Here is a 24,471-nt window from a genome sequence, read left to right on the forward strand (position 1 = left end):
CACGTTTGTATTAGAAGATAAATATTCAGATTGTTGAAAAAAGTATCAGCATTTTCATTGGAGAGTCAACATTTTATCACCCACGCCGCCCAGTCCTGCTGTCTGGCTCTGCCTGGACCTCTTTGTGCCCATAGCTGAACGCAACAGAGAACTCGCGCCACCCGAGCTTTTGTTTCCCCACAACTCACAGTTTGTCCACGAAGCACAAGTGGCAGCTTTACTGTGGAATGGATTGCTTTGTTGGTGGAAAATGCAACATTTGCTGGGCGCAGATAAGATTCTCTGCCAAGAAATTAAAGGGATGGTCTGAGCAAAATGCTAGCGTGGGGAATAACCGCTGAAAAGGGTCTAGCTCGTCCAGCTAAGGCTCCTGTTTTAGAAGTGCAGAGTTGAGCATTGGGTTCAAATCCCTGCAGATCAGTGTCTGAGGTTAGGAGCCCTCAGCCGGGCTTGGCTTCACTAGGCGGGACAGAGTGGGTTCATTTCTCATGAACAGGTTCATTTTAATTCCTTTAACCAAAAGATGTTGTGCTCAAGTGGCTGCTAATAGGGCTGGTCGGTTTGACAGTGTGTATCGTTATCATGATAAATTATGTCGATACAGTTTGACACGTTTTTCTGGAAATGTTGTGCATATCGTCATCATTTGTAGAACGTTGCTATGTTTTACTGTAAAGAGAGCAAAATTAGTCCCGCTTAACTGGATTTTACGGAGCCCTGGTGGTGACGTCATGTATAATAACCATAATGCATGGCCACAAGTTAGTAAGGAGTGGGAATTAGATGATTAAGTTGTGGCCACGTTTCAGTAAGGTGTGGGGATGAGTTGAGTAAGCCTTGACCACAGCTTGATAAGGCATGATCTTGTTCCCACTCCTTACAAAGTCATGGCCACGACTTAATTATATCATTCCCACGCCTTACTAAGTCGGGGCCACGTAATGGGATCTCGTTGCCAGACATTAATATTTTACAGCACTTTCTTTTTTTATTTGTATGGCATGTCACCAGCAGGGCTCTTTGGGATGAAGTGCATGATAGAGACAAAATTCCATATTGTGATACTGATATTAGGGCTAGACGATATAGACAAAATTCCATAATGGGATACAAATTCAATAACAATATAGACAAAATTCAACATTGCAACATCACTAGTAGGTAGCACTGTACAATATAGATACAGTTCAGTATTGTGATACGTCACTAGGCATGATCTTGTTCCCATGCCTTACAAAGTCATGGCCACGACTTTATATCATTCCCACGCCTTACTGAGTCTTACGGCACGTTTTTATACGGCATGTCACAAATATAGCACTTCCCGTTCTTTTATTCTCTGTTCCAGCTGATCAGATGTCTCAAAAAAGAAATATTGAGACATGTTGCATTTCATGAGAATTTCTAGAAATATCGCGATATTATGTTTTTTGCCATATCGCCCACCTTCAGCTCCAGTTCCATGTTACCTAAGGTAACGATGTGGTACTAGTGAGCATGTTCTGTGATACCACATCAGTACAGTACACTAAGCGAGCATTGGAGCAGTGGCTATTCATATGGTTTGCATAAGGAAATTCCAAAAATAGCCGCCAATGCCCACACGGACAGGAACGGCCGGTAGCTATGATCCAGTGACAACTTTCCAACTTTACAAACGGCCAAAGACTGTCCAAAGGCACCGTTATCTCCTTTCTTCGTCAGCGTAGAGTGATGCTGGGAAGTCAGTGGCATCTGTTAGGCCAGTTAACGCTCTTCGCCAAGCACATTTAGCCGTCCTCCAAAGTTTCATGAGACGTAGCAGTGATTAGCTAACATTTGGGGCTTAATGATGAACGATGGTGGTGCCATATAATGGCATCATGCTGACTTGGACTACAAGCAAGCTTGGATTTACTGCAAACGCCATTAGCATCCTTTTTTCAAACTGCCCTTCTGAAGTCAAAATGAGATTTGCATTTACGGCGTTTGGCTGACGCTCTGATCCAGAGCGGCTTACAGTTTGATCATTTTACACAGGGAGGCCAAGGTGGTGTTAGGAGTCTTGCCCAAGGACCCTTATTGGTATAGTGGAGGGTGTTTGTCCAGGTGGGGATTGAACCCCAGTCTGCAGTGTAGAAGGCAGAGGTGTTACCCACTACACTAACCAACCACCAATGAGCCCAAATGAGATCAGCTTAGAGAATATGGGCAGTCATTCTACAGTAGAACATACCAGATGTGTGTTCTCCAGATCATTTGTTCTCGAACCAATACTCAGAGCCCTGGAGACAGTCCACATTTTTGCTCTGTCTCTCCGTGTTGAAAGCAGGGATATAGCCCTGAGGGCTGGTTTTGAAAACCACTTGCATAGTGCAATGGCCTGAAATCCAATTTAGCATAATGATCCTGAGTAAAATAGAAGTGTCTGTCACTGAATTACATTTAGAGTCCATTGCTTTGGGGAGAGAAAGATGATACTTATGTTTTAGAGAATGCAAAATGTAGAGAAGTGACCTGATCAGACACAGAGCCAGTGAACCTATGTATACGTTAAAATCTGTATATCGAATTAAAAATGATATTTTAGCATCCAGCCCATTTGAAGCTTCCTTGATAGTTGCGAACAGAAGCCCAAAACATACTGAGCTCTAAGTAATGAGTTAGTTAGTGTTGTTCACCTGTCGAATGTTTGGTGTGTGGTGCACCTGTAGGGTTCACCTGGTGAGAGAGGTGCTGCTGGACCTGCTGGTCCAATCGGATTGCCAGGACGCACTGGACCTCAGGGTCCCCCAGGACCAGCTGGAGAGAAAGGCGCCCCTGTAAGTACTGAGATATTATCTGCCAACCGACTAGACAATTAACTAGCAAGTTAGCTCCATGCATGATTTGTACATACAGAGTATTAATTACATGTAGAGCTTGGGCATTTATTACAGGCAGAGGTTGAACAGGAAAATAAAATACAGTTAAATACAATCTGACAAACTAGTATGGACAGTAAGGGCTGAGTTAGAGTTAGGAATACCACATATATCAAAAGTTCAATTAGTTAGAAGGGAGAAAAACAGAAAACTCTAGAAAAACTTCCATGGTGCTCAAACAGCTTCCTGGATCATTCCAGAATTCATTCATTCATTAGTCTTAAAATGAATGAATCAGTACTTACTAAAAATTAGTCGTTGATTAGTATTAATCATTTAGTAGGTACTATAAATTATTCAGCAACATCTATGAATTTTTCTGAAACTACTGTCAGTTATTTAGTGATTACTGCAAATGATGGAAAACTACTATAAATTATTCAGTAGCTACTATAAATGATTTAGTAACTAATATAATGTATTAAGGAACTGCAGTTAATTAGTAGCTACTACAAATTATTTAGTAACTACCATGAATTATTCGGTAATTACTATAAATTATTCTGTAGCTATAATGTTTGCTAATTTCTATGAATTGGTAGCTAATATAAATTATTCAGTACATACAATGAATTTCTATTAATTATCCAGTAGCTATAATGAATTATTAGGTAATTACCTAACCTGAGTTATTCAGTACCTACAGTGAATTATTCACTAATTTCTAAGAATCATTCAGTAACTACTATGAATTATTTAGTAGCTACTATAAATGATTCAGTAGCTACAATTAATTATTACATAATTACCATGAGTTTTTCAGTACCTACAATGAATCATTCAGTAATTTCTATGAATTATTCAGTATCTACTATGAATTATTCAGTATCTACTATGAATTATTCAACATATTTTATGAATTATTTAGTAGCTACTATAAATTATTGAGTACTACAATTAATTAGTCACTTTTTATGAATTATTCAGTAGCTACAGTTAATTATTAAGTAATTACTGTGAGTTATGAGTTTTTCAGTACCTACAATGCATCATTCAGTAATTTCTATGAATTATTCAGCATCTACTATGAATTATTCAACATCTACTATAAATTTTTCAGTAGCTGTTATAAATTATTTTGTATCTATAATTATTTAGGAATTATTCGGTAGCTGCTATTGATTATTTAGTAACTACTATGAATTGCTCCACAAATACTTTACTATACACATAACTATTATACATATTATACATACGCTATACAGCTGCGATGAATTATTCAGTACCTACTAAAACTAATATGTGTGTTATGTAGTCATGAGAATGAGAAAGAGAACAGCAGCACTCAGCAGAGTGAACATGACACTGTCATGCATGTGGTTGTGTTCAGGGTGAGAAAGGCCCACAGGGTCCTGCTGGTCGTGATGGAGTCCAAGGTCCAGTTGGTCTGCCAGGTCCCCCTGGACCCCAGGGACCACCAGGAGAGGACGGTGACAAGGTCAGTCTCACATACGATGCCAGTCTGGAGCCCAGCCTCCGCCGTCTCACTCCTCGGCCGCTCGCCCACGTCTCTCCGGGACACACATCACATCCGCCACATCCGTAATCAATCTTCATCACGGCACGCTCACCCCGACCATCTGCACGACACATCCGTCTCCCGTCTCCCTGCCTGCCTCGTATCCATCATCATCATCAGCAGCAGCGAAGGCAGCCTTAAATCTCATTAGAGCGGGGCGAGAAAGTGAACGACTGTCTCCGTTTCATCTTCCTCTGACACAGTCCTCCATCAGGGCGGCCCGATTGCACCAAATGGCGACTGTGCCGAGCAAATGCGCTGCTGTTCGTCCGAATCGAAGCTTCTTTTTTTTTTTTTTTTTTTTTTTCCCACAAGGCTGTAAATCTCTGACTTTGGAACCATCTGAATCTTTAGGAAATGATTTAGTGCTTAAAGAAATCTTTTGAATTAGATGAATGAACCTGCCCACAAACGAGGTTCGTTTATAGCGCGTTATTCATTTACTGTTATTTTTATTGATTGATTGTCGTGTAATCAAGCTCACAGTTGCTCAGCGGCAGAGCATTTTAAAGGGAAAACTCAACATCTTGTACTGACTCTAAACAAACACTGGCGAAGGTTACATACAGTCGCGTGCAAAAGTTTTGGCACCCCGGGGTCAGACAAAAAAAGGGAGGATGAGGAGCTCTGCAGAGGACACAGTGCACGTTTTAATGCACCGTTATTGTTTGTTTGCTGAATTTAACATATTGAGAAAAAAATAAAACATGAAATATGGCCGGTGCAAAAGTTAAGTTACAGTATGTTACAGTCAGCAAATAAATAGAAACTGTGCACTGAAATTTGCAGAAAAAATGACATACTTAGGTTTGTTCCCTGTACTGGATGTGACTTATTTTCACTTTGAAAATCAACAGCACACATCGTCTGAGCAACTTTTGCATTGTATTTTTAATTTATTTACATATTTCTATATGTCAAACATCTATGGAGACCTGAGCAGAGGAAATATATTTCCTTTGTCTGTAGGTTTTCATCTGAAAATTAAGCCTGTACGCCAATTTTTTTTCCCGAAGTTTCCTTCCCTGCGGTTACCGCGCTCATTTACTCTCGCTCGGAATTAGAATTAATATCAGAATTAGTCGTAATGCTCATCTCTAACCGACACGGTTTTACACTCCCACTTCCAGGCATATGCAATGTTTTATTTGCCCTGTTTGAAGCTGCCATTCATCATTTAATTGCCAGGAAAGTTGTGCTCAGTCTGATCTTCCTCTGAGCACCTCTCCCCTCCACGCCTACGCCGCACACGCCGAATGCAATTATCCCACACCAGCGCGCCAAACAATCAATTACTGAAATCTCTCTCCATCTGAAGCTCTAATGTGTTTTGTGAGAGGTGGCACGCCAGGCTGCAGATCGCCGTTTCATATCTGCTGTCTTTTTCAGGGAGAAGTGGGTGAGCCAGGACAGAAGGGAAGTAAAGCTGACAAAGGTGAACAGGTGAGTCTTCATGCTCAGAGACCATGATTTCTTTAAGTGAGAGACAGTCCTGGATAATCACTCCTTTTAACCAATCAATGCCATCTGGTGTTATCGACTTGTGCCTCCTCCCTGATCCACCAGAACAGGAAAGGTTCTTCCGCAAACTGCTGACACAAGACTGTAAGCGTATAATTGTCTAAAATGCCTTTGTGTGCTGTAGCATTAACACCAGCCTTCAATGGAACTGTGGGGCCGAAACCCTGAAAAACAGCCCCAGCCCATTATCCCTCCTCCACCAAACTTTATTATTGGCGCTGTGCATTCCAGCAGGTAACTTATGGTAAATTTTATACCTGTTACCAGTGGGTGTGGCCTATTAGAAGGGGTGTCCACACAATTTTGACCATATAGAGAAGACCTTATGTAGGATATGAATTCTGCACACCATGTCCCATTAAGTAGTGGATGCAAAGACTTACATTCTGAACCGTTAGGTTACTTTTTAAACCATTTAGCTAAATATTCTCCCAATTTCTTAGGAGTTCTGTCTATTTAGCAGTACTTATTCATACATACTGGCTACACGTTTAGAATGATGATTTAAAAAACAGAACAAAAAGGGAAATTGAATTTTCTCCCCTTAATCTTTTAAATGTGGGATGTGGGACAAACCTGCAAAATGCAGGACGGCGGTCACGCTAGGTAGCCGTTTACAATTTAAATTCCCTCCAGCACATGCGGCTCCTTCTAACACAGCCCCAGTGAATGCACCCAATAATGGAAAAAAATCACCATGTAAATAAACACTCTTAATAGTTTATATTCATAGCTGATGCTAGCTAGTGTTAGCTGGCTAGGGAGTGTGCTAACTCTGCTAATGCTAATAGGTTGGCTAGAGCAGAGCTATTCAGCAGGCACTCCGCTCCAGGTTCCCATGACCTGCGGTGTATTTTGCGTTTAATCTCGGAGGTGTTGGACCGAATTGGTCTTGCTGTACTGTGAGTGTAACTTCTCTGCCTGTTCTGTTTCTGTGTTTACCAGGGTCCACCAGGCCCGGCTGGTCTGCAGGGTCCTATCGGAGCGCCAGGACCTGCGGTGAGTCAAGCCAACTCACATATCAACTTGCTGTAACCTGCAGTGTCTGAGATGCTGGACTGAAGTTATATATCACAGCACTAAAGCCACCAGAAGACGTGCTAATTAAAGCCCGGCCATAATTCAAGGATACACCAACATACTGAGTTGAAATTTGTTATTGCTGTTAGTATGAAAGTTTGCCATTTAGAGCAGCTGGTAACTCTGTCACTGTCATTTTGAACATTTACCAGTACAAAATAACAAATATAATTGTGTAATTAATCACATAGATTACATACATTTACATTAAATTAAGGACATGGCGAAAATGTAAAGGATGATTCTTAATTTAGCAAAACTTGACACATCAGTAGATTTTCATCAATTCGTTTAATAGTCAAATATTTCCTCTTCTCTATGCATCTCTATGTCTTATGTGATGATACTGTGGCTAACCTTCATCTTCTCTGTTCATGCAGGGAGCTGATGGAGAGCCCGGTCCACGTGGGCAGCAGGGTATGTTTGGGCAGAAGGGAGATGAAGGATCCAGAGGCTTCCCCGGACCCCCTGGCCCCATCGGCCTGCAGGTCAGTCCGTCCCAGCCAAGAGCCGACCCTATAGGCCAGTAATCACTCAGTGTGCATTTCTGTTACTTCTGAGCTAAGACAGCTGACGTCGCTAAAACATAATGACAGCTTATAGCCAGGAGTTTAGCACTGTGCTAAGTTCATCACATGCTCACCTCGTGGGCTGGAGGTTAGGGATCTGGCCCTGTGACCGGAAGGTCGCCGGTTCAATCCCCAGTGCCGACAGTCCATGCCTGAGGTGTCCTTGAGCAAGACACCTAACCCCCAACCGCTCCCCGGGTGCCGTGGATAGGGCTGCCCACCGCTCCGGGACAAGTGTGCTCACTGCCCCCTAGTGTGTGTGTGTTCACTAGTGTGTATGTGGAGTTTCACTTCACGGATGGGTTGAATGCGGGAGTGGAATTTCCCCGTTTGTGGGACTAATAAGTATCACTAAAACGGACTGTTTTTTGTGGATTCTGCTCGTGCGGGTTTTACCCAACATCTCAGCCTTAGCGGCATTAGCATAAAGTCAGTGGCAGTTAATTTTGCAGAAAGCTGTTCATTAGTATTCGTTGATTGCCTGTGAGCCATAATTGGGGCGCGTTCAAGATAAGCACAGATTTGAGGCTCATCTACTTTGCTCATCTTTGTCATTATTAGTCCTGCTACACATGATGTTTAAAGAGCAGACCTGCATGGAACATGTAGTTTCGAACATACACGGAATCCGCGATGTGGATGGAGAACAGGTGACCGTCCTCAGCATTACAGTCTCCATTATCACAAGCGTTTTTAGTCTCGAGGATGTTCGAAGATGGCTTTAAAGGTCAGAGTAACCGTGTCATCCGATCGCAAAGCTGTTTTTTTCAGATATTTAAATACCATTAATCACAAACTATATGTAGTCCGTGCATCATGCATATAGGTCAGCGCTGTCATAATGCGAGTCTCACGCAAAACATCCAACAACTAACAAGCAGTGTTAGCAAGATGAGGTACCAGCATTTTCCACACACTGTGTTTTTTTGGCTATATAAACTCATCTGCGCACCTCTGTCTCTCCATCTGTAATCATTTTCGTCATTTGGGTCCAAAAGAATCTGATGGTTCTGCTTTCTAGTGGGAATTGGCTTTATAGTGCCCATTTGAGTCCATTAGTTTCCTTTCGATCCCATTAAGAAACCATCAGATTGATCTGGAATCAATCCCAGAACACCTGTTTAACCATTGGAATCCTTTGCACTTAATAATCTGATAGCTGCAGAAAATCGGATTTTGTCGGGAATCCAATCAACGCTTTTATATGCACTTGAGTAGAATTCAGAACCAATTAGACCTCCGCATTTAACCCATCCATGCAGTGAAACACTCCCATACATGCACACTAGTGAACACACACACACTAGGGGGCAGTGACCACACTTGTCCAGAGCAGTGGGCAGCCCTATCCACAGCGCCCGGGGAGAAGTTGGGGGTTAGGTGTCTTGCTCAAGGGCACTTCAGTCATGGACTGTCAGCCAAGGGCATCGAACCGGCAACCTTCCGGTCACAGGGCTGGTTCCCTAACCTCCAGCCCACGATCAGGGGAATGGGGGAAACTCCAGATGGACACGAGTCAGACAGTAATCAAATTCCTGCTTTACAACCAGCCGATAAACTCACAGACGAAGACGTGACGTAAACGTAGAGTACAACTTTTTAAAAAACACTGTGCCGCTTCAGCTGAACATATGACCATACATCGTCTAGAAGATGGAGAATATTTAAATCCTTCATTTCATCAAGCATGTAGTCAGTTTCGGCTTCGCTCCAAAAGACTGAGAAATCCGAAGGAAATCAGAGTGAGAGTTCACAGCACTGAGGAATCTGATTACTGAGCTCAAATCCAGCCTCTTAATCAGATTTCTAGACCTTACGCTGATCTTAGGAATCTGAGTATGACCAGCAGGAACCAACAATGACCAGGAGGAACCAACAGAAAAGAGTTTTTTTATTTCTTCAGCAGGGCGGTCTTGTTAACTGCCATCTTAGCTTGGCCAGCTAGCTAACTAGCTATTAAAGCAAACTAGTTGCTAGGAAAAAAGCAGCTTTATTTTAGTTGAAGTGATTTCAGTTAACATTAAATGCGGTGGGTCATCTGCAACTTGACTGAAACTAGTTTTGCCAGGTTGTAACTGTTGCAGCCGAGTTTCAGAGGAGGCTTAAAATATAATTGTTATATAATATTTTGGGGGCAGTCGTGGGCTGGAGGTTAGAGGGATCTGGCCTTGTGACCGGAAGGTTGCCGGTTCGATCCCCAGGGCTGACAGTCCATGACTGAGGTGTCCTTGAGCAAGACACCCAACCCCCAACTGCTCCACGGGCGCCGTGGATAGGGCTGCCCACCGCTCCGGGCAAGTGTGCTCACTGGCCCCTAGTGTGTGTGTGTGCTCACTAGTGTGTATGTGGTGTTTCACTTCACGGATGGGTTAAATGCGGAGGAGGTGGAATTTCCCCGGTTGTGGGATCAAAAAAGTATCGCTTAATCTTAACTTAATAACATTTTAGCATTGTTAGCTGCGGTTAGCCGTATTTATTTCCGTTGACAGACAGGTAGCAAGAGCCGCCAACCAGATTCGCCAAGAAAATGTTTCAGGTGACTGAATGTCCTTGTTGAACTACAGGCAGCCAGTACAGAAGAATAAATGGCAGCCTTCGCTTCCAGTTAGGGACAAGCGGCGCATAGACGAAGACAACAGATGCGTATGTAAGGAATGACTATGGCTGTAACCTCCAACCAATACGTGCACTGATGAGAAGACGTGCTGTAATTAAGACTGTCATCATGTCAGCCTTTCTATTTGATAATAATAAAGGAAGCATCCAGTCAGAAGAGTCTTCCGTCTCTCCGTCCTTCATAAATACATTAGCCGCTCGTTTCTCTGGAGTGGAATCGTCGTGGTAATGGAATTACATCGACCGCATCGATAACTCCCCGCAAACCGCAGTGCCTCCAAACCACAGAGTCGTTCGCCTCGATTGAGTTTTAATTGGGCGTAATGCTCTTCCATTTACATTTCATTAATTACAGTGACTGGACTGCTCCAGCGGGCATGAGGCCATGATGAGCTCGCCGCGGCCCTTGAAGTGAACCTTTTCTGACAGTTTCCTCCCTTTCAATTTCACACCGACTTCAGTGTGTCTGAAGTTTGCTGTGCTGAAGCTGAAGAACACAAGTGGACAAAAGTATGAACCAAACTAGGGCTCAGTACGTTCACTGGATCCATATCCTTGCTCAACAAACCAGCGTAGGTTAGCATTATTGATCTCATGATATCGCTGCTGTTGGAAAACAAAACCTTGAATCTCCATTTTTTGTCATTTTTCAGTTTTCCACATCATTTGAAACTGCCTGTTGTGCTTTACAGGATGAATGGACCAAAAGAAACTGAAATGAAAACAAAACGACTTGGAAAAATCTCTGGTTCCATTGACTTACATTAAAAGTAAAGTATGCTTTTTCCTTCTCCTGTAAAGTTACCGTTTTGGAGATACGGGATTTTGTTCTGACAACAGCGGTGTTGTGTTTCGATGCTGCTGTGCTAGTCAGCCAGTATGACCGTGCTGGGATGTCCAGCTCAGTGAAATCTAGGCCAGCGTTAACCAGCATAGGCTGGTTTATAAAATAGTAAATCAGTACGTTGAGAGCTGTTTCACTATTCTGTCACTATTAAGCTGGTCTAGTGCTGGTCTGCAGCAATGGAAGTTGATACACTGATCACCACCAAAACCAGCATGTGTAAAACTAAAGAAGCACCCTTCAGACACTAAACGCGTCTTGGCCGATCGACTGCGCTTGGAGGGAGGGGAGATCTGTGTACATTAGCCGTCATATATTTTGCTTAACTGTTGATTTATAGAGCATTTGTACTAATGTCGTCTGAGCTCCTGACCCCCCTCCCAGGCTCAGGTCCCAGGGCACGTAGGTGTTTGGCGTGTAAATATCAGACAGAATTAGACTTCAAATGCGCTCGTGGCAGCTGGTGACGGACCACCTTTGAATCGTGGCCCTGCCAGAAAGTCTGGGGAAGCAATTAGGGGGTAAATGTCAGGGATCAAACGTGTTGGACACCTGAGTCACGCGGCCGGATCATCCGTTAGCGGCCGTTTAACGCCTCTAATGAGACACGTGCCTCATATTTGGCCGCTTCATGACTTCTGCCTCGGGCCTCTGCTGCGTTGGAGGTGCAGCTCTATCAGTGGGAAATGGAAAAGAGGCTGTTAAATTCAATCGGCCATTAATTAAGCTCAAAATGGTGTTGGCTTTCAATTAGCCATTTGCGAGAGAGGGAGAGGGAGAGAGAGAGAGAGAGAGAGAGAGAGGGAGAGGGAGAGAGGGAGAGAGAGAGAGAGAGAGAGAGAGAGAGAGAGAGAGGCTGCAAATGAAAAGACCAGAATAATAGCTCTAGCATCTTACCCAGCGGGTCTCGACACAGCTGGCCGCTTTAACTGCAGGAAATAAACACGCTGCCTGTCGAAAGTTTGGGGACGCCTGGCTTTTTTTGTTTTCTCTGTCAGTTTGCGTTAATATATTGAATACAAAGCTGTTTACATGCTGCCGTTTTTTTCTTTGAGGAAACAAAAACAAAGCAGCAAAAGCATAAACAACTAACAAATAGTTGTTTTTAATTTTAACGTAAATGAGCGTAGTTTATCTCTCAGTTATGCAATAACTTTCCATATTAAAGGCTTATAATGTTTACGCGGAACAGTGCTGGACATGTAAATATCAGTGACAGTGCTACTCTGGTAAGCCGAACTCTGCCCTTTTTATATGAAACTGATTGATGAAGTTAAATATACCCAAAATATTAAGACACAGATTCTTTTTGCCAGCCGAACTTGCGTGTGGCGATGGGGACCCAAATCCAGGGTCATGGTCAAAACAGTCCAGGTTCAGGGAGCTAACACGGATGTAAAGAGGGACGGACATAATGAGAAAGAGAAACACAGGATAAACAGCTGGAGAAACAGGAACAGGAAAAACAAACTAAACATCAAACATCCAACACATACAACCAGTAAACAACGGCAAACAAGAACAGCAGCAACAACAAAGACCAGCGTAAACAAGGGGGCAAACGCAGGGATTAAGGAGCACAAGGGATACAAGGGATAACAAGACACAGGTGGATAACAGGTTAAACAGGGGCGGGGTCAGGGGCGGAGTCAGAAAACAAGGGGGTCGGGCAGGGAAGGACTCAAAACAAAGAAAACACACGGACTAGACCAAAGACCAAAAGAGAAAGCACATGGAAGAGTGGGATGGAATTTGTTTCTCACATACTGCCTCCTGTAGTTACTCTTAGACGTAGACTTAGACTTAGACTTAGACTTAGACAGACTTTATGGTCATTCAAATTAACACCGTACAGTATGCATTAGATTGGGGAGAAAAAAAAGGAAAAGTAATACATTGTAGTGTAAAGTGTAGAGCATATGTAAACATGTATATCAGCAGATAAATCATTTTAAATAAGTATATGTACAAGAGTGTACTGCGCTGGAGGTCCCACGTATGAGGTAGTTATAAAAGAACTGGAGCAGCGTTTTATTTAGAGTCCAGCCGTATTATGGCGTGTGGGAAGAAGCTGATTTGAGCCTGGCTGTTCTGCTTCGAAGGCTTCGGAACCTCCTTCCAGAGCCCAGCAGCGAGAACAGTCCGTGGTGGGGGTGGGAGGGGTCTCTGTTTATGTTCTGAGCTCTGGTCAGACAGGGACTTGTTGGCTGTTGCTATGTCCATCAAACTTGCAGCTCAAGCCACTTTATTATTCAGAAATAATAATTAATTATTCAAAAAGATGTTTAGATGTTCAGTGCAGGCAAACCCGCACGAGAACAGACAACGTGTGAATGTCGACTAATTCAAAGCCAGAGCAGAATCACACCGGGCAGACGTTCGGGCCGCTGGACGTTGAAGTGTTGAGGAAAGACGAAGGCCGCCTGCTCCAGCTAACACTGGAGCTAATCAGTGCAACGTTAGACGCTGAGGAAGACGAAGCGGAACGATGTGGACAAGTGCATTAATAGCTCGTTAGCAGATAGAGTAACGCAAGCCGCTTGGTTTGCCTTAGAGCCCGTTAGCCGCTCTGGACGCTGAGCTGTTCGCTTGCTTGGTGGAGGGAGTGGCGCTCGTGGATGTTTGTGATTGGCTGAGAGACAAAAGTAAAACCAAAAGAAAAAGCGAAGCGCAGACGAAGGCGAGCGGCGTCCAGCGACGCTGTGGTGGGTGACTCCGCCTCTGTATCTCCTGCTCTCTCTCCCTTTCTTTCTCTTTTCTGCCTCTTCTTTCATGCCTTTCCTTCTTTCTCTTTCTCCCTCTCTGTCTCTCTTTCCATCTCTCTCTTTCTTTTTCCTTCTCACTCTCTCTTTTTTCCCTTTTCTCTTTCTGTCTCTCTCCTTCTTTCTTTCTCTTTTTCTCTTCTTCTGTGCCTTTTCTTCTTTCTTTCCCTCTCTTCTTTCCCTCTCTGTCTCCTTTTTTACCTGTCATTTTTCTTTCTTTCTTTCTTTCTTTCTTTCTTTCTTTTTCTTTATTTCTCATTTCTCCTTTTTCTTTCTTTCTTTTTCTTTATTTCTCATCTCTCCTTTTTCTTTCTTTCTTTCTTTCTCATCTCTTTTTTCTTTCTTTCTTTCTTTCTTTCTTTCTTTTTCTTTATTTCTCATCTCTCCTTTTTCTTTCTTTCTTTCTTTCTTTCTTTCTTTCTGACTGCTTCATTTTCTTTATCTCTCTCCTTTTTCTTTACTTCTCTCTCTCTTTCTCAATTTCTTTCTTTCTTTTTCTTTCTTTCCCTTCCTTCTCATCCCTCTCTCTGTTTCTCTTCCTGTGCTCTTACCCACTTTCACATTCTCTTTAATCCTGTCTGTCTATCTCTTCTCTTTCTGTTTATCTCTGTAGTTTTCTCTCTTTCTGCTGTTCTCCCTCTTTACCCCCCTCCCCTGCAGTGGAGTGTTATTGCTGAGCTGTGTAACCTCGTTTAGTCTCACTTTTTCCTTTTTCAATCTGAAGAGTCGTCTTCTTTCCTCTTCCATAACTGCTCATTTCTGCTCTTTGGCAGCTTCAGAGAAATGAAACCCATCAGTATTTTCATCATGAAGGAGAACTCAGGGGAACATAATGCCCTACTTGCCCCCCCTGCACGTACACCACACACACACACACACACACACACACACACACACACACACACACACACACACACACACCTCTTTGGCTGACGCCTGTGCGGTGGGATTTGTTGTAGGCGGTAAACAGCAAACAGAGCACAGTCTACAATTATGTTGACATCAGGCTCAATATGTATTCAGTTCATTTACTGTTTACATAACATTGTCCTTCAGATATGTAAATCGCTCTAAACAAGGGTCTGCGTCGCCTCACACCTGAGCAATTTACAGATTAGTCCTCATACTGTACTTATACACTCACCAGGACGGGTTCACTGTGAGGTGATGAGCAACTTTATATTGAAGCCTTATGTGGTCAAAACTCAGAGGCTCGTCTATAACAACGCCGGACCGTAGCCTTACAGTTCTCCTATTTCACTGTTTGAGGTCCATTTTTGACGCTTGTGTGGTTTTTATTCGTCCTAATTAAACAGGCTGTGACTGATAGTGACTGACAAATGCAAATGAGCTCCGTTCTGATTGGCTACCTCGTTCAGAAAAGCAGTCCAGGCTAAAACGCTCCTTATAGCTTCAGCCTGAGTGGGTGGGGCTAAAGTGTTGTCAGCTGAGTAGGCAGATATAAACTCCTGTGCAAAAGTTTGGCCGCCCCTGGTCAAATGTACATGATTTTGTTGGTTTTCTAAGTGAGCGTAAGTTCACAGGTCACATGCAGAGAACAAGATTCTGGACATTTTTATTGCTTATTTATTTATTTATTTATGTTGAATGTAACTAATAAACATTGAACGTGTGCAAAGATTATGGCACATTTTATGTTTTTTCATTTATTTATTTATTTCCTCCAAAATTTAAATAGAATAAATAAGTAGGGCTAATGACTAAATCAAGAGTTTAGAATTTTTAACAATATTTACAGACTACATGAAAAACTTACAAAAAAAAAAAACATTTTTCCATGATTTGGACACCTTCAAACAAATCTTAAGGCAAATGACTCAAACACTAATGTGTTTTTCCTTCCAGGGTCTTCCCGGACCACCAGGTGAAAAAGGAGAGAACGGAGATGTTGGTCCAATGGTACGTATGTTGTACAGCCATCATGTTATTATGTAGCACACATTATTACAGCACAGATTATTACAGCACAGATTATTTTGAGGATAAATTGAACCCAGTTCATAATCCAGACCTTAATCCTGCCTCCATGACCACTGCGATCTGTGACATCTTGATCTTGGAGCTTCCTACTTCGAAGCCTTCATGCAACTTCATGAATACTCACAATAATCTAGCCTCTGTCTGGCTGCTGTGGGAGTATAACACGCTCTGAAAAAGCTTTTACGTTGCAAGCAAAGAGCTGTTTGGTTGGTGCTTCATTAGCGTTAACAGCGGATGAAGGTTATGGCAGTTCACTGTTAATGTAGCGCCGAAAACGACACGAAAGCTTTGATTGAGAATCTTAAGCTTGAAACTATCCAAGTATCACTCGGCATTTAGATGCATGGACGTGAGCTCTGCTTAAAAAGCTTAAAACACACCAATATAAAATTACGCCACGGAACCGCAACTCGGAGAACTCGGAGCTCTTAAGTAGTTCTAGCTTTCCGGGTGGGCATTACGGTTTGCATGACTGTTCAAATGGATTTTGTTCTGTTCTGATGTCAGAAAGTCTTTCCACGAGTTTCTCTTTGGTCATGAGTGCAGCATTAGACACAAGCTTAACTGTAGGCCTATGACTAAGCCTCACAAGCAATAAACATCATAGACATAATACAATTCAGATGGAAATAATTCTTGAGTAATGTACCGTCTCTCCCCACAGGGTCCGCCTGGTCCACCTGGCCCGAGAGGTCCGCAGGGTCCTAGCGGAGCGGACGTAAGTTCCATCTTGTTTTTGTCCTACATTAACCAGCCAACAAATCTACATCCTTTAATTTGTACGAGTAGTTGGAGTATCATGTGTGAGAACCATTAAGAGAACCTATCAAATCAGCTAGAATTACTGCAGGAAGGTCACTCATTGACTAAGATTTGTTGTGGTTTCTGATGAAGTTTTTCTAAATATACTGAACAGATGTTGGTCTTCTCAGTAAAATGCTTAATTGGATTTGCTGTGAAACTGCACACCTGTTTTTAAGGCCTTTAGGATTAGCTAGAACAGTCAGCCTAGTCAGTTGCCTTAAGTGATGCAGTGGCTTACATTCAAATAAAAATGCCATATTCAGTGATCATGTTTTGACATTACCACTGGTAGACCATACAGTCGTATGCAAAAGTTTGGCCACCTTTTTTTGATTTTCAAAGTGAAAACACACCCCCTACAGAGAACATTTTAATACCCCAATACTGTTACATTTGCTGAATTTAACATTTTGGGGAAAAAAAATATATATATATATATATATATATATATATATATATATATATATATATATATATATATATATATGAAACATGGCCTGTGCAAAATCTATGCCGCAATTTTATATTTTAAGTTTACATGTTTTCCCAACATTAAATTCAGCAACTAAACAAAAATTGTGCACTAAAATGTAAAGAAAACTCCATATTTCAGCTCCATGTAGAGAATGGGTTCATGTATTATACTTAGAAAAATCAACAGAGCATTATAGGATATATATATATATATATATATATATATATATATATATATAGACCGGACTGCTGAATTAGTTCAAACTGCAGTCCTACAGTAAAAACTTTTCAGACCTTTTTCAGTTATTTACAAAGATTATGCTACAGTTCATGTAAACCCGAGCCATTAAATGATATAGTACTAAGCTAAATATATAGAATCATCGTTTTAGGGGACTTTCTATTGTGAGGTCTCCCCAAACACCTAAAGTTATGCTTGGGAAAATAGAAATTCTTTGTGCTTAAAAAAAGATATCTTCTCAAACCAAGTTTTGTTCATGAGTTTAATTTTTGAAAAAAAATCAGAAAATACTGTACCACGTTTTTATGTCACTACCATAACAGGCGGAGGCTATTTTAGCCACACTCCTGCATTTTATAGCAGGAAGTGGGGCTGCATCCCTGTCCCTCATGACCATTCAGCAGTTAGATCCCATAGTTTTGAAGTAAATGTGTCCCAAAGTCTGAAAATCAATGTGGGACATTAATAATTGTCACTACCGAAACGCATAATTTCCACAATTAAGCAAGCTTTTTTTGCATTTTAGTAAAAAATGTCATTTTATGTGTCACAGCTGTTCGAAGCCGTGTCTGCTGATCACGTACTGGCTACTATTTTTGAGTTCTGCTCAAAATGAGCTAAAATTGTCACTTCCGAAACAGTCACTGCTGAAACATTTGGTTTATGATTGTTTTGGTAGAGTCACTCAGAACAAGGGATTTCAGTCTACTGAGACCAGTTAGACGTCAGAAATGTGGTTTCAGCTCTGACTTTGAACCAATTTGGTAGAATAATCCTTATAGGATGTTAAAGACAATATCAGCTCCTTTGTATGTTCATATCTTAAGCACAGTGTTCAGGAATTTTATGCAAAGTAGTGCAGAATTTTCTGAAATATGCTGCTAAAAACTCTTCATGCCAAACCAGAACAAGGTTGTTCTGATTGTGAAAACACCTTGTTGATCTAAACTAATCTTCTTTATTGAATTGTAGGGCCCTCAAGGTCCCCCAGGAGGCATCGGAGCCATGGGAGCAGTGGGAGAGAAGGTAAGTAATGCTGCTTGATCCCAGCAGGCCTTATCGGCTCAATCCACCTTTATAAGCCCGGAGCTGCCGTTCAGCCACAGCACCGTGAGAAATGTGGCCTTGCTCAATCCTCCATGTGCCGCTGTAGCCCTCGTTCTCTGGAAGCCATCCATTTCAGGTGTCAGCCTTTTGTCAGAGTTAGTACCCCGACACCATTAATGCCTTCTTTACAGCCGTTCCAACAACACTCCTTCATTTTGCCTGCTATTTGGCAGCCCTCTTCTCAACCATCAATATTTAATATGTTGGCTGACTGCTGTGATGGCTTTGGAGCATGAAACTCAGGATGTTACCATCATGCTGAGAGCTCCAAGAATAGCCTCAGCTCACTGTGCCTGTACAGCGATGACCATTTCAGCCCTAAGCCAAGAAAATAAGAAAGAACATTTTCGACTGAAGGTCCTGTTATTTTTGGGCACGCTGCTGTCGTGGGTAATTACAGGGTTTTTTACCATGTTACCATGGTAAAGCTTTTAACCAATGAAATCTCACACAGGGAGAGCAAGGTGAAGCTGGCAATCCTGGACCTCCTGGAGAGCCTGGAACTGGAGTAAGTACACCGTGAGCTGTATTTGTCTCTAATATGCAGCACTGAATCAATTACCTGATTTGTGAGGTAATTACCATAATTTCATGCCTCTGAAACAATGGACGTTTGTAGGAATCCACTCAAAGCCATTCTGAGCCCTTTACAAAGACATTTTAGTACTACAGAATGAACCCCATGCTGATGTGGATTGGTCAAAATTATGAGTCCGTACGTGTACGCGTACGTTTTCAAGTTCATGTACATGTATAACAGAATTCCTATTTGCAGGCAATCCATGAACCATCAATATACACACAGAACATCTCAAAATCAGATATAACTTTTGTAGACACATTGCATATGCAGTATATATTCTACCCTGCATTGTTCATAAAGCAGGTATATAGTAGATGTACATTCTGCGGGAGAAATATAATCTGATATGATTTATCTAAATATAGCCAAAGAAAATGGATTCATAGGCCCAAGCACACCCTTTATCAGCCATAATATTCATGAGCTGAAATGACATAAACCTGTGGAACAAAGAGCCTTTCGTGCTTTAGCTGCCTCCAGAAATCTGTCTAGTATTATTGTCATTTTGAGGCGTGCCTCAAGGGCGTGTGTTCGGCCCGCTCATGTTTTGTGATTTGCTCGGCAGGGCCCTAAGGGTGAGAGAGGAGAGAAGGGCGAAGCGGGACCACCTGGTGCTGCTGGACCTGCCGGACCTAAAGGACCACCCGGAGATGACGGCCCCAAGGGTAACCCTGTAAGTAAGCCTGCCACAAAGCTCTACAGATTACATTACAGGCGAGTCACAAACAGTCATAAACTATACAAATATAAAAATATATAAATATAAAAATATTCAAAGGCTCTTTACACTGGGTCAGCTACTGGACCGAGCCTGCTAGCAGCACACAGGAGCATGTGGGCCCTTACTGTGGTACTAGACTAAAGATACAGAGGTGGTCCTCTGCTCTACAGTGATGTGTTATCATTGACTGCTTCCGTCATATTGTCAATAGAAATGGATTATCATTAAAAAAGCAAGTGTAGACAGCATGTATACAACTAGCAGTGTATAGTAAATTCATGAGCTGTATAGAGAAAAGTAGTTAATGGGCTGTTTTCTTATTAAGCTTATTATCTTATGCTATTCATTTATTTTTCTCCAGATTCCTGATTGTATTCTAAATAGAATCAGAATCAAACTTTATTAAAAACAGTTCATTTTTCAAACTGTGTTGTTCATAGCCTTGTTTAAAGGTGACACTTCTTCTTTCCTTCACCTGAACAATTAGCCATGTGACATATATGTGAGTTGTCAAAATATATCATGATGTTACATGTTTGCCACATCGCCCACCTTTTCTTTGCTCTAGGCCACAGCTGTGGATGCACTAGGGATGCACTAAGAAGTGTTGTAAACCACTATAAAAAAGAAACACGTAATGCTCTTTTGGAACTGGAGTCTTTTTATTGCTGCTTATTATAGTTTTAGATGAATATGCTAATAGAACTGTGGGAATATGAACTACATCTTCAGTTCCCACAAGTTCTCCCATGACAAACTCGCAATTGCACATTAAAAAAAATGGAATTATTTATATATTTCTGTATAGCTTCATTAGTATAAGTGGGACAAATGAAATTCTAAACTGCTGTTGTGTTGTTGTAGGGACCTGTTGGCTTCCCTGGAGACCCTGGTCCTCCTGGTGAGCCTGGCATTGCTGTGAGTGTCTGATTTTATCTGTATTCTATTTACTAGATCTGGATAACTTAACAAAAAAACACGAGGATGCTCGAGCCATAAATCTTAAATATGTCATTTAGTTTTGATGTTTAATTTAAAGAAAAGTGCATTTTAAATGCTGCCTCGTTTAAAATAAATCTGCCCGGCGCAGTCACAGTACATAAAAGGATTTTAATAGGTCTGGATATTGGCTCTGTCTCTGCTCTGTCACTCTCTAATCTACGACTGCTCGCTGTTTCTTAAGGGAACTGATGGCAGCCCTGGAGAGAAGGGAGAGGATGGTGAAGCTGGTCAACCTGTAAGTACCTGAATGTCTTTTATATGTATGTCCCTGCTGTTGGAGCAAAACCTTGCATCTCCAAAAGGTTAACTTTACAGGAGAAGGAAAAAACGGCCTTTACCTACAATGGAAGTAAATGGAGAAATATTTTTTTCCAAGCCGTTTTGGATCATTTCTGTTGGTCTGTTCTTTAGGAATCTTTGACACAACATAAAGAGCCACTGCCTTTTTCAAACTAGGTCACAAAAACGAAAAATGACATAAATGGAGATAGAGCAGCATCAAAGAGCAGCATCAAAACCATTGCTGTTTATAAAATGCTCAGAGGCTTCATAAATGCAGACCCAGGTATATTAAAAATGTTGGGAATCATTTTGGCTGTAAACTGTGTTATAAAGTGAAAAAATCCTCTGATAAACCCGCATGCACGTCCATACTTACGTCTGCGGCACCTTCAGCTATGTAAACATGCGCAAAGCTACAATTTGGGCTTTCTTATTCCTCTAATATGAGTTGAGACTGTCGTTGTAGTTCCCCGCTGATTTCATTGCTCTAGGTAAATTATTGCTTCAGGTAAACTTTTTATTCCACCACTAATTTCATTCCACAGAGTGAAGTGAATAGGGGAATACTGCAGTTTCCCTGAGCCAGAATGTATTTGCTTGAGGTCGGGGAAATATTACTCCAAAACAAAGGTGAACACCGTGGCGTGAGGGCGTAAATTGCGATGCTTATTAACATTTATGAATGCAATTTGGATTCCCAAGCCAGGAGGAAAAGGTCTAATTTACCTTTTATTGAGCTGAACGTATTTTAAAACTGCGCCTTTAAGGATTACTGTTGTGTAGTGAGCTTTTAATGCCGTCTACAACCTGCGGCCGTATTAAAGTTTAATAAGGAGAGATTTCTAGTGCTATGAAGCCTTTACGTCCAGCCTTCTCTTCTCTGATTAGGGCCTCATAATCCCAGCGTCGTCCTATCACACAGCCGAGTAACTCGCCAAATTCGCCTCGTGGTGCCTCATATTCCTTCAAACATTCAGCTCTGTTAAGTTCAGTGTTTGTCAGATTGCGTCCAATTAGTTTTCAGATAATTGGATGTGAATTATCAGATAATTGGCTGAGGTTTATTTGACCGCTTCTCAGACCGAGAAGACGCTGCTCTTCCGCGCACAGAACAGAGGCTTGTTTGCATTCAAACAAATGTTTTACTTCTGGGAATCCTCAGTGCAGTTATGCTACCAGTCAGAAGTTTAGGGACTAGTTTTACAAGTATTCCTAGTACAAATGATGAGGTTTATTTGCAGGGAACAGTATCAGATATCAGTGACAGTGCCGAACTCTGCCCATTTGATCCCCTTGTTGTGATGTCAGCGCTCATCAATACTCAGACCTTTCAGGTGGTTAAACCACTTTTGGACCGTAAGAGTTTCAGTACGTGCTTTTAACAAAGTTTATAAAAGAAAACAGTCAAATCGTTGTTTGTGATAAAACCTAAGAAAAGATAAAGAGAAATGTACACAAATAAATCTTATTTATTTATGTATTTATTATAGTGTTTATTTCTTATTGCTAAGTGTTCAATTCAATGCATACATATGTTTAAGCTTCATATATAAGCAATAATAACTGATAATTGTGACGGTTTGTGTTTGTGGCTGAGTTAATGTTTGTCTTTTGCTTATGATCACTGCTGTCCCTCTGCTTTAGGGTCCTCCTGGTCCATCTGGAGAAGCTGGCCCACCAGGACCTCCAGGCAAGAGAGTGAGTAAAACCTTTACTTTATTAGTCTTACTGGCTCCCTAAAGAACCTTTCAATGGATGGTTTAAACACTCTAAAGAACCATTCACTTGATGGTTCTAGAACCATAATAAACCTTCTAATGGATGATTTTAGGATATGAACCTTTCAGTGGGTGGTTCTAGTACCCTAAAGAACCTTTCAGTGGAAAGTTCTGCCACCCTAAAGAGCCTTTCAGTGATGGTTTTAGAATCCTAAAGAACCTTTCAATGGATAGTTTAAACACTCTAAAGAACCTTTTAATGCATAGTTTTAGAGTCCTAAAGAACCTTTCAATGACCAGTTTAAGCACCCTAAAGAACCCCTCAATGATGGTTGTAGAACCCTAAAGAACCTTTCAATGGACAGTTTAAGCTCCCTAAAGAACCTTTCAGTGGACAGTTTAAGCATCTTAAAGAACCATTCACTTGATGGTTCTAGTACCAACATAAACCTTCTAATGGGTGGTTTTAGTGTCAGTATGAAATATTACATTGACGGCATTTGGCTGAAGCTCTTATCCAGAGCGACTTATATTTTGATCATTTTACACAGGAAGATGAAGTTAGGAGTCTTGCCCAAGGACTCTTATTGGTATAGTGTAGGGTGGTTACCCAGGCGGGGCACTGAACCCCAGTCTACAGCGTAGAAAGCACAGATGTTACACTACAATACCCCATTTTCAGTGGGTGGTTCTAGTACCCTAATGAACCTTTCAATGGAAAGTCCTGACCCCCTCAAGAGCCTTTCAGTGGATTGTTCCAGTACACCAAACTACGTTTAGTGGAAGATTGCGGAGTAATGATATGTTATTCCTAGAGTGAAATCCATTTACACTGTAAAAACTAAAAAGTTATCAGCCTGGTTGTCCTATAATTTTGAGTTCATTGAACTTCTGATCATAATTTAACAAAATAATAAGTTAAATGAAAGTCTGTGTCGTAAGTTCTGTTGGAAACAACTGCTGTTTATTTGTTTATAAACAGTGATGCAGTTTATCATCTCCTCTATTAGGATGCAGACATCTAGTTATTCAAGCTTACCTTACAGTGGGTCATGCCTTCATTTAGAGGAGAGAAAACTGCTCCATCCTCAAGATTTGGGGTTGTACGGCTCAGACCCCTGAGCAGAGAAGTCACAATATTCAGACTCAGTGAAGAAACATATCATTTGTGCTCCCACGAAAAAAGTAAATCCTTCAGTGTGTATAATTATTAGAGCTGTTGACATTTGAGCTGAACGGAGGCTCCATTTCTTTCAGTGTTCTTCACCCTTTTATTACTTCTAACTTTCCTAATCTTCTCCATCTTCCATTTATCCGCCGCAATTCACTCTCATTCTCTAGGCCTGCCCCAGGAACAGCCTGTGGGATTTGTCCAAAAGCTCCTTGCTGTGAGAGCAACTGCTATTAGTCTGACTCTTAGTGATCAGTGGTGTCTGTTTTCCCCAGGCCAGCACAGAAAATCTCATACTTTATCATTTCTTCTGATTTATGAGCTCGTGCGGTTACAATTACCGTTACATCCTAAAGCTCATGGGGTGGGAGTGCAGGTTTCCTCTGGTTTTTGGTTTCTCGAATGCCTTATTTGAAGTTGACGCACTGCTGTTGTTTTTTACCCGTTTGTGAGCCAGCACTCTCTACCTACGCCACTCTGATGTGCGCCTGACGTTAGATAATTAGTGATATTAAAATGCCCACGTCCTGTTTTTTATTTCATTTATTTTTTC

At 41.6% G+C, this 24,471-nt stretch overlaps 1 protein-coding gene across 4 annotated transcripts in view; it reads left to right on the forward strand.

Annotated features, from left to right (window-relative positions):
- The window catches only part of col11a1a (collagen, type XI, alpha 1a), a 192,442-nt gene that overhangs the window by 142,211 nt on the left and 25,760 nt on the right, over positions 1-24,471 (forward strand). For all 4 annotated transcript variants that reach the window (XM_037537327.1, XM_037537324.1, XM_037537326.1 and 1 more), the window contains 13 exons: positions 2,694-2,801; positions 4,234-4,341; positions 5,812-5,865; positions 6,889-6,942; positions 7,404-7,511; positions 15,681-15,734; positions 16,480-16,533; positions 18,307-18,360; positions 18,896-18,949; positions 19,590-19,697; positions 20,610-20,663; positions 20,929-20,982; positions 22,674-22,727. In XM_037537327.1, the coding sequence (XP_037393224.1) occupies positions 2,694-2,801; positions 4,234-4,341; positions 5,812-5,865; positions 6,889-6,942; positions 7,404-7,511; positions 15,681-15,734; positions 16,480-16,533; positions 18,307-18,360; positions 18,896-18,949; positions 19,590-19,697; positions 20,610-20,663; positions 20,929-20,982; positions 22,674-22,727 (918 nt within the window). The remainder of the gene's footprint in view (positions 1-2,693; positions 2,802-4,233; positions 4,342-5,811; positions 5,866-6,888; positions 6,943-7,403; positions 7,512-15,680; positions 15,735-16,479; positions 16,534-18,306; positions 18,361-18,895; positions 18,950-19,589; positions 19,698-20,609; positions 20,664-20,928; positions 20,983-22,673; positions 22,728-24,471) is intronic.

This window comes from Pygocentrus nattereri, chromosome 3 (genome assembly GCF_015220715.1).
Source record: "Pygocentrus nattereri isolate fPygNat1 chromosome 3, fPygNat1.pri, whole genome shotgun sequence".
NCBI lineage: Eukaryota > Metazoa > Chordata > Actinopteri > Characiformes > Serrasalmidae > Pygocentrus > Pygocentrus nattereri.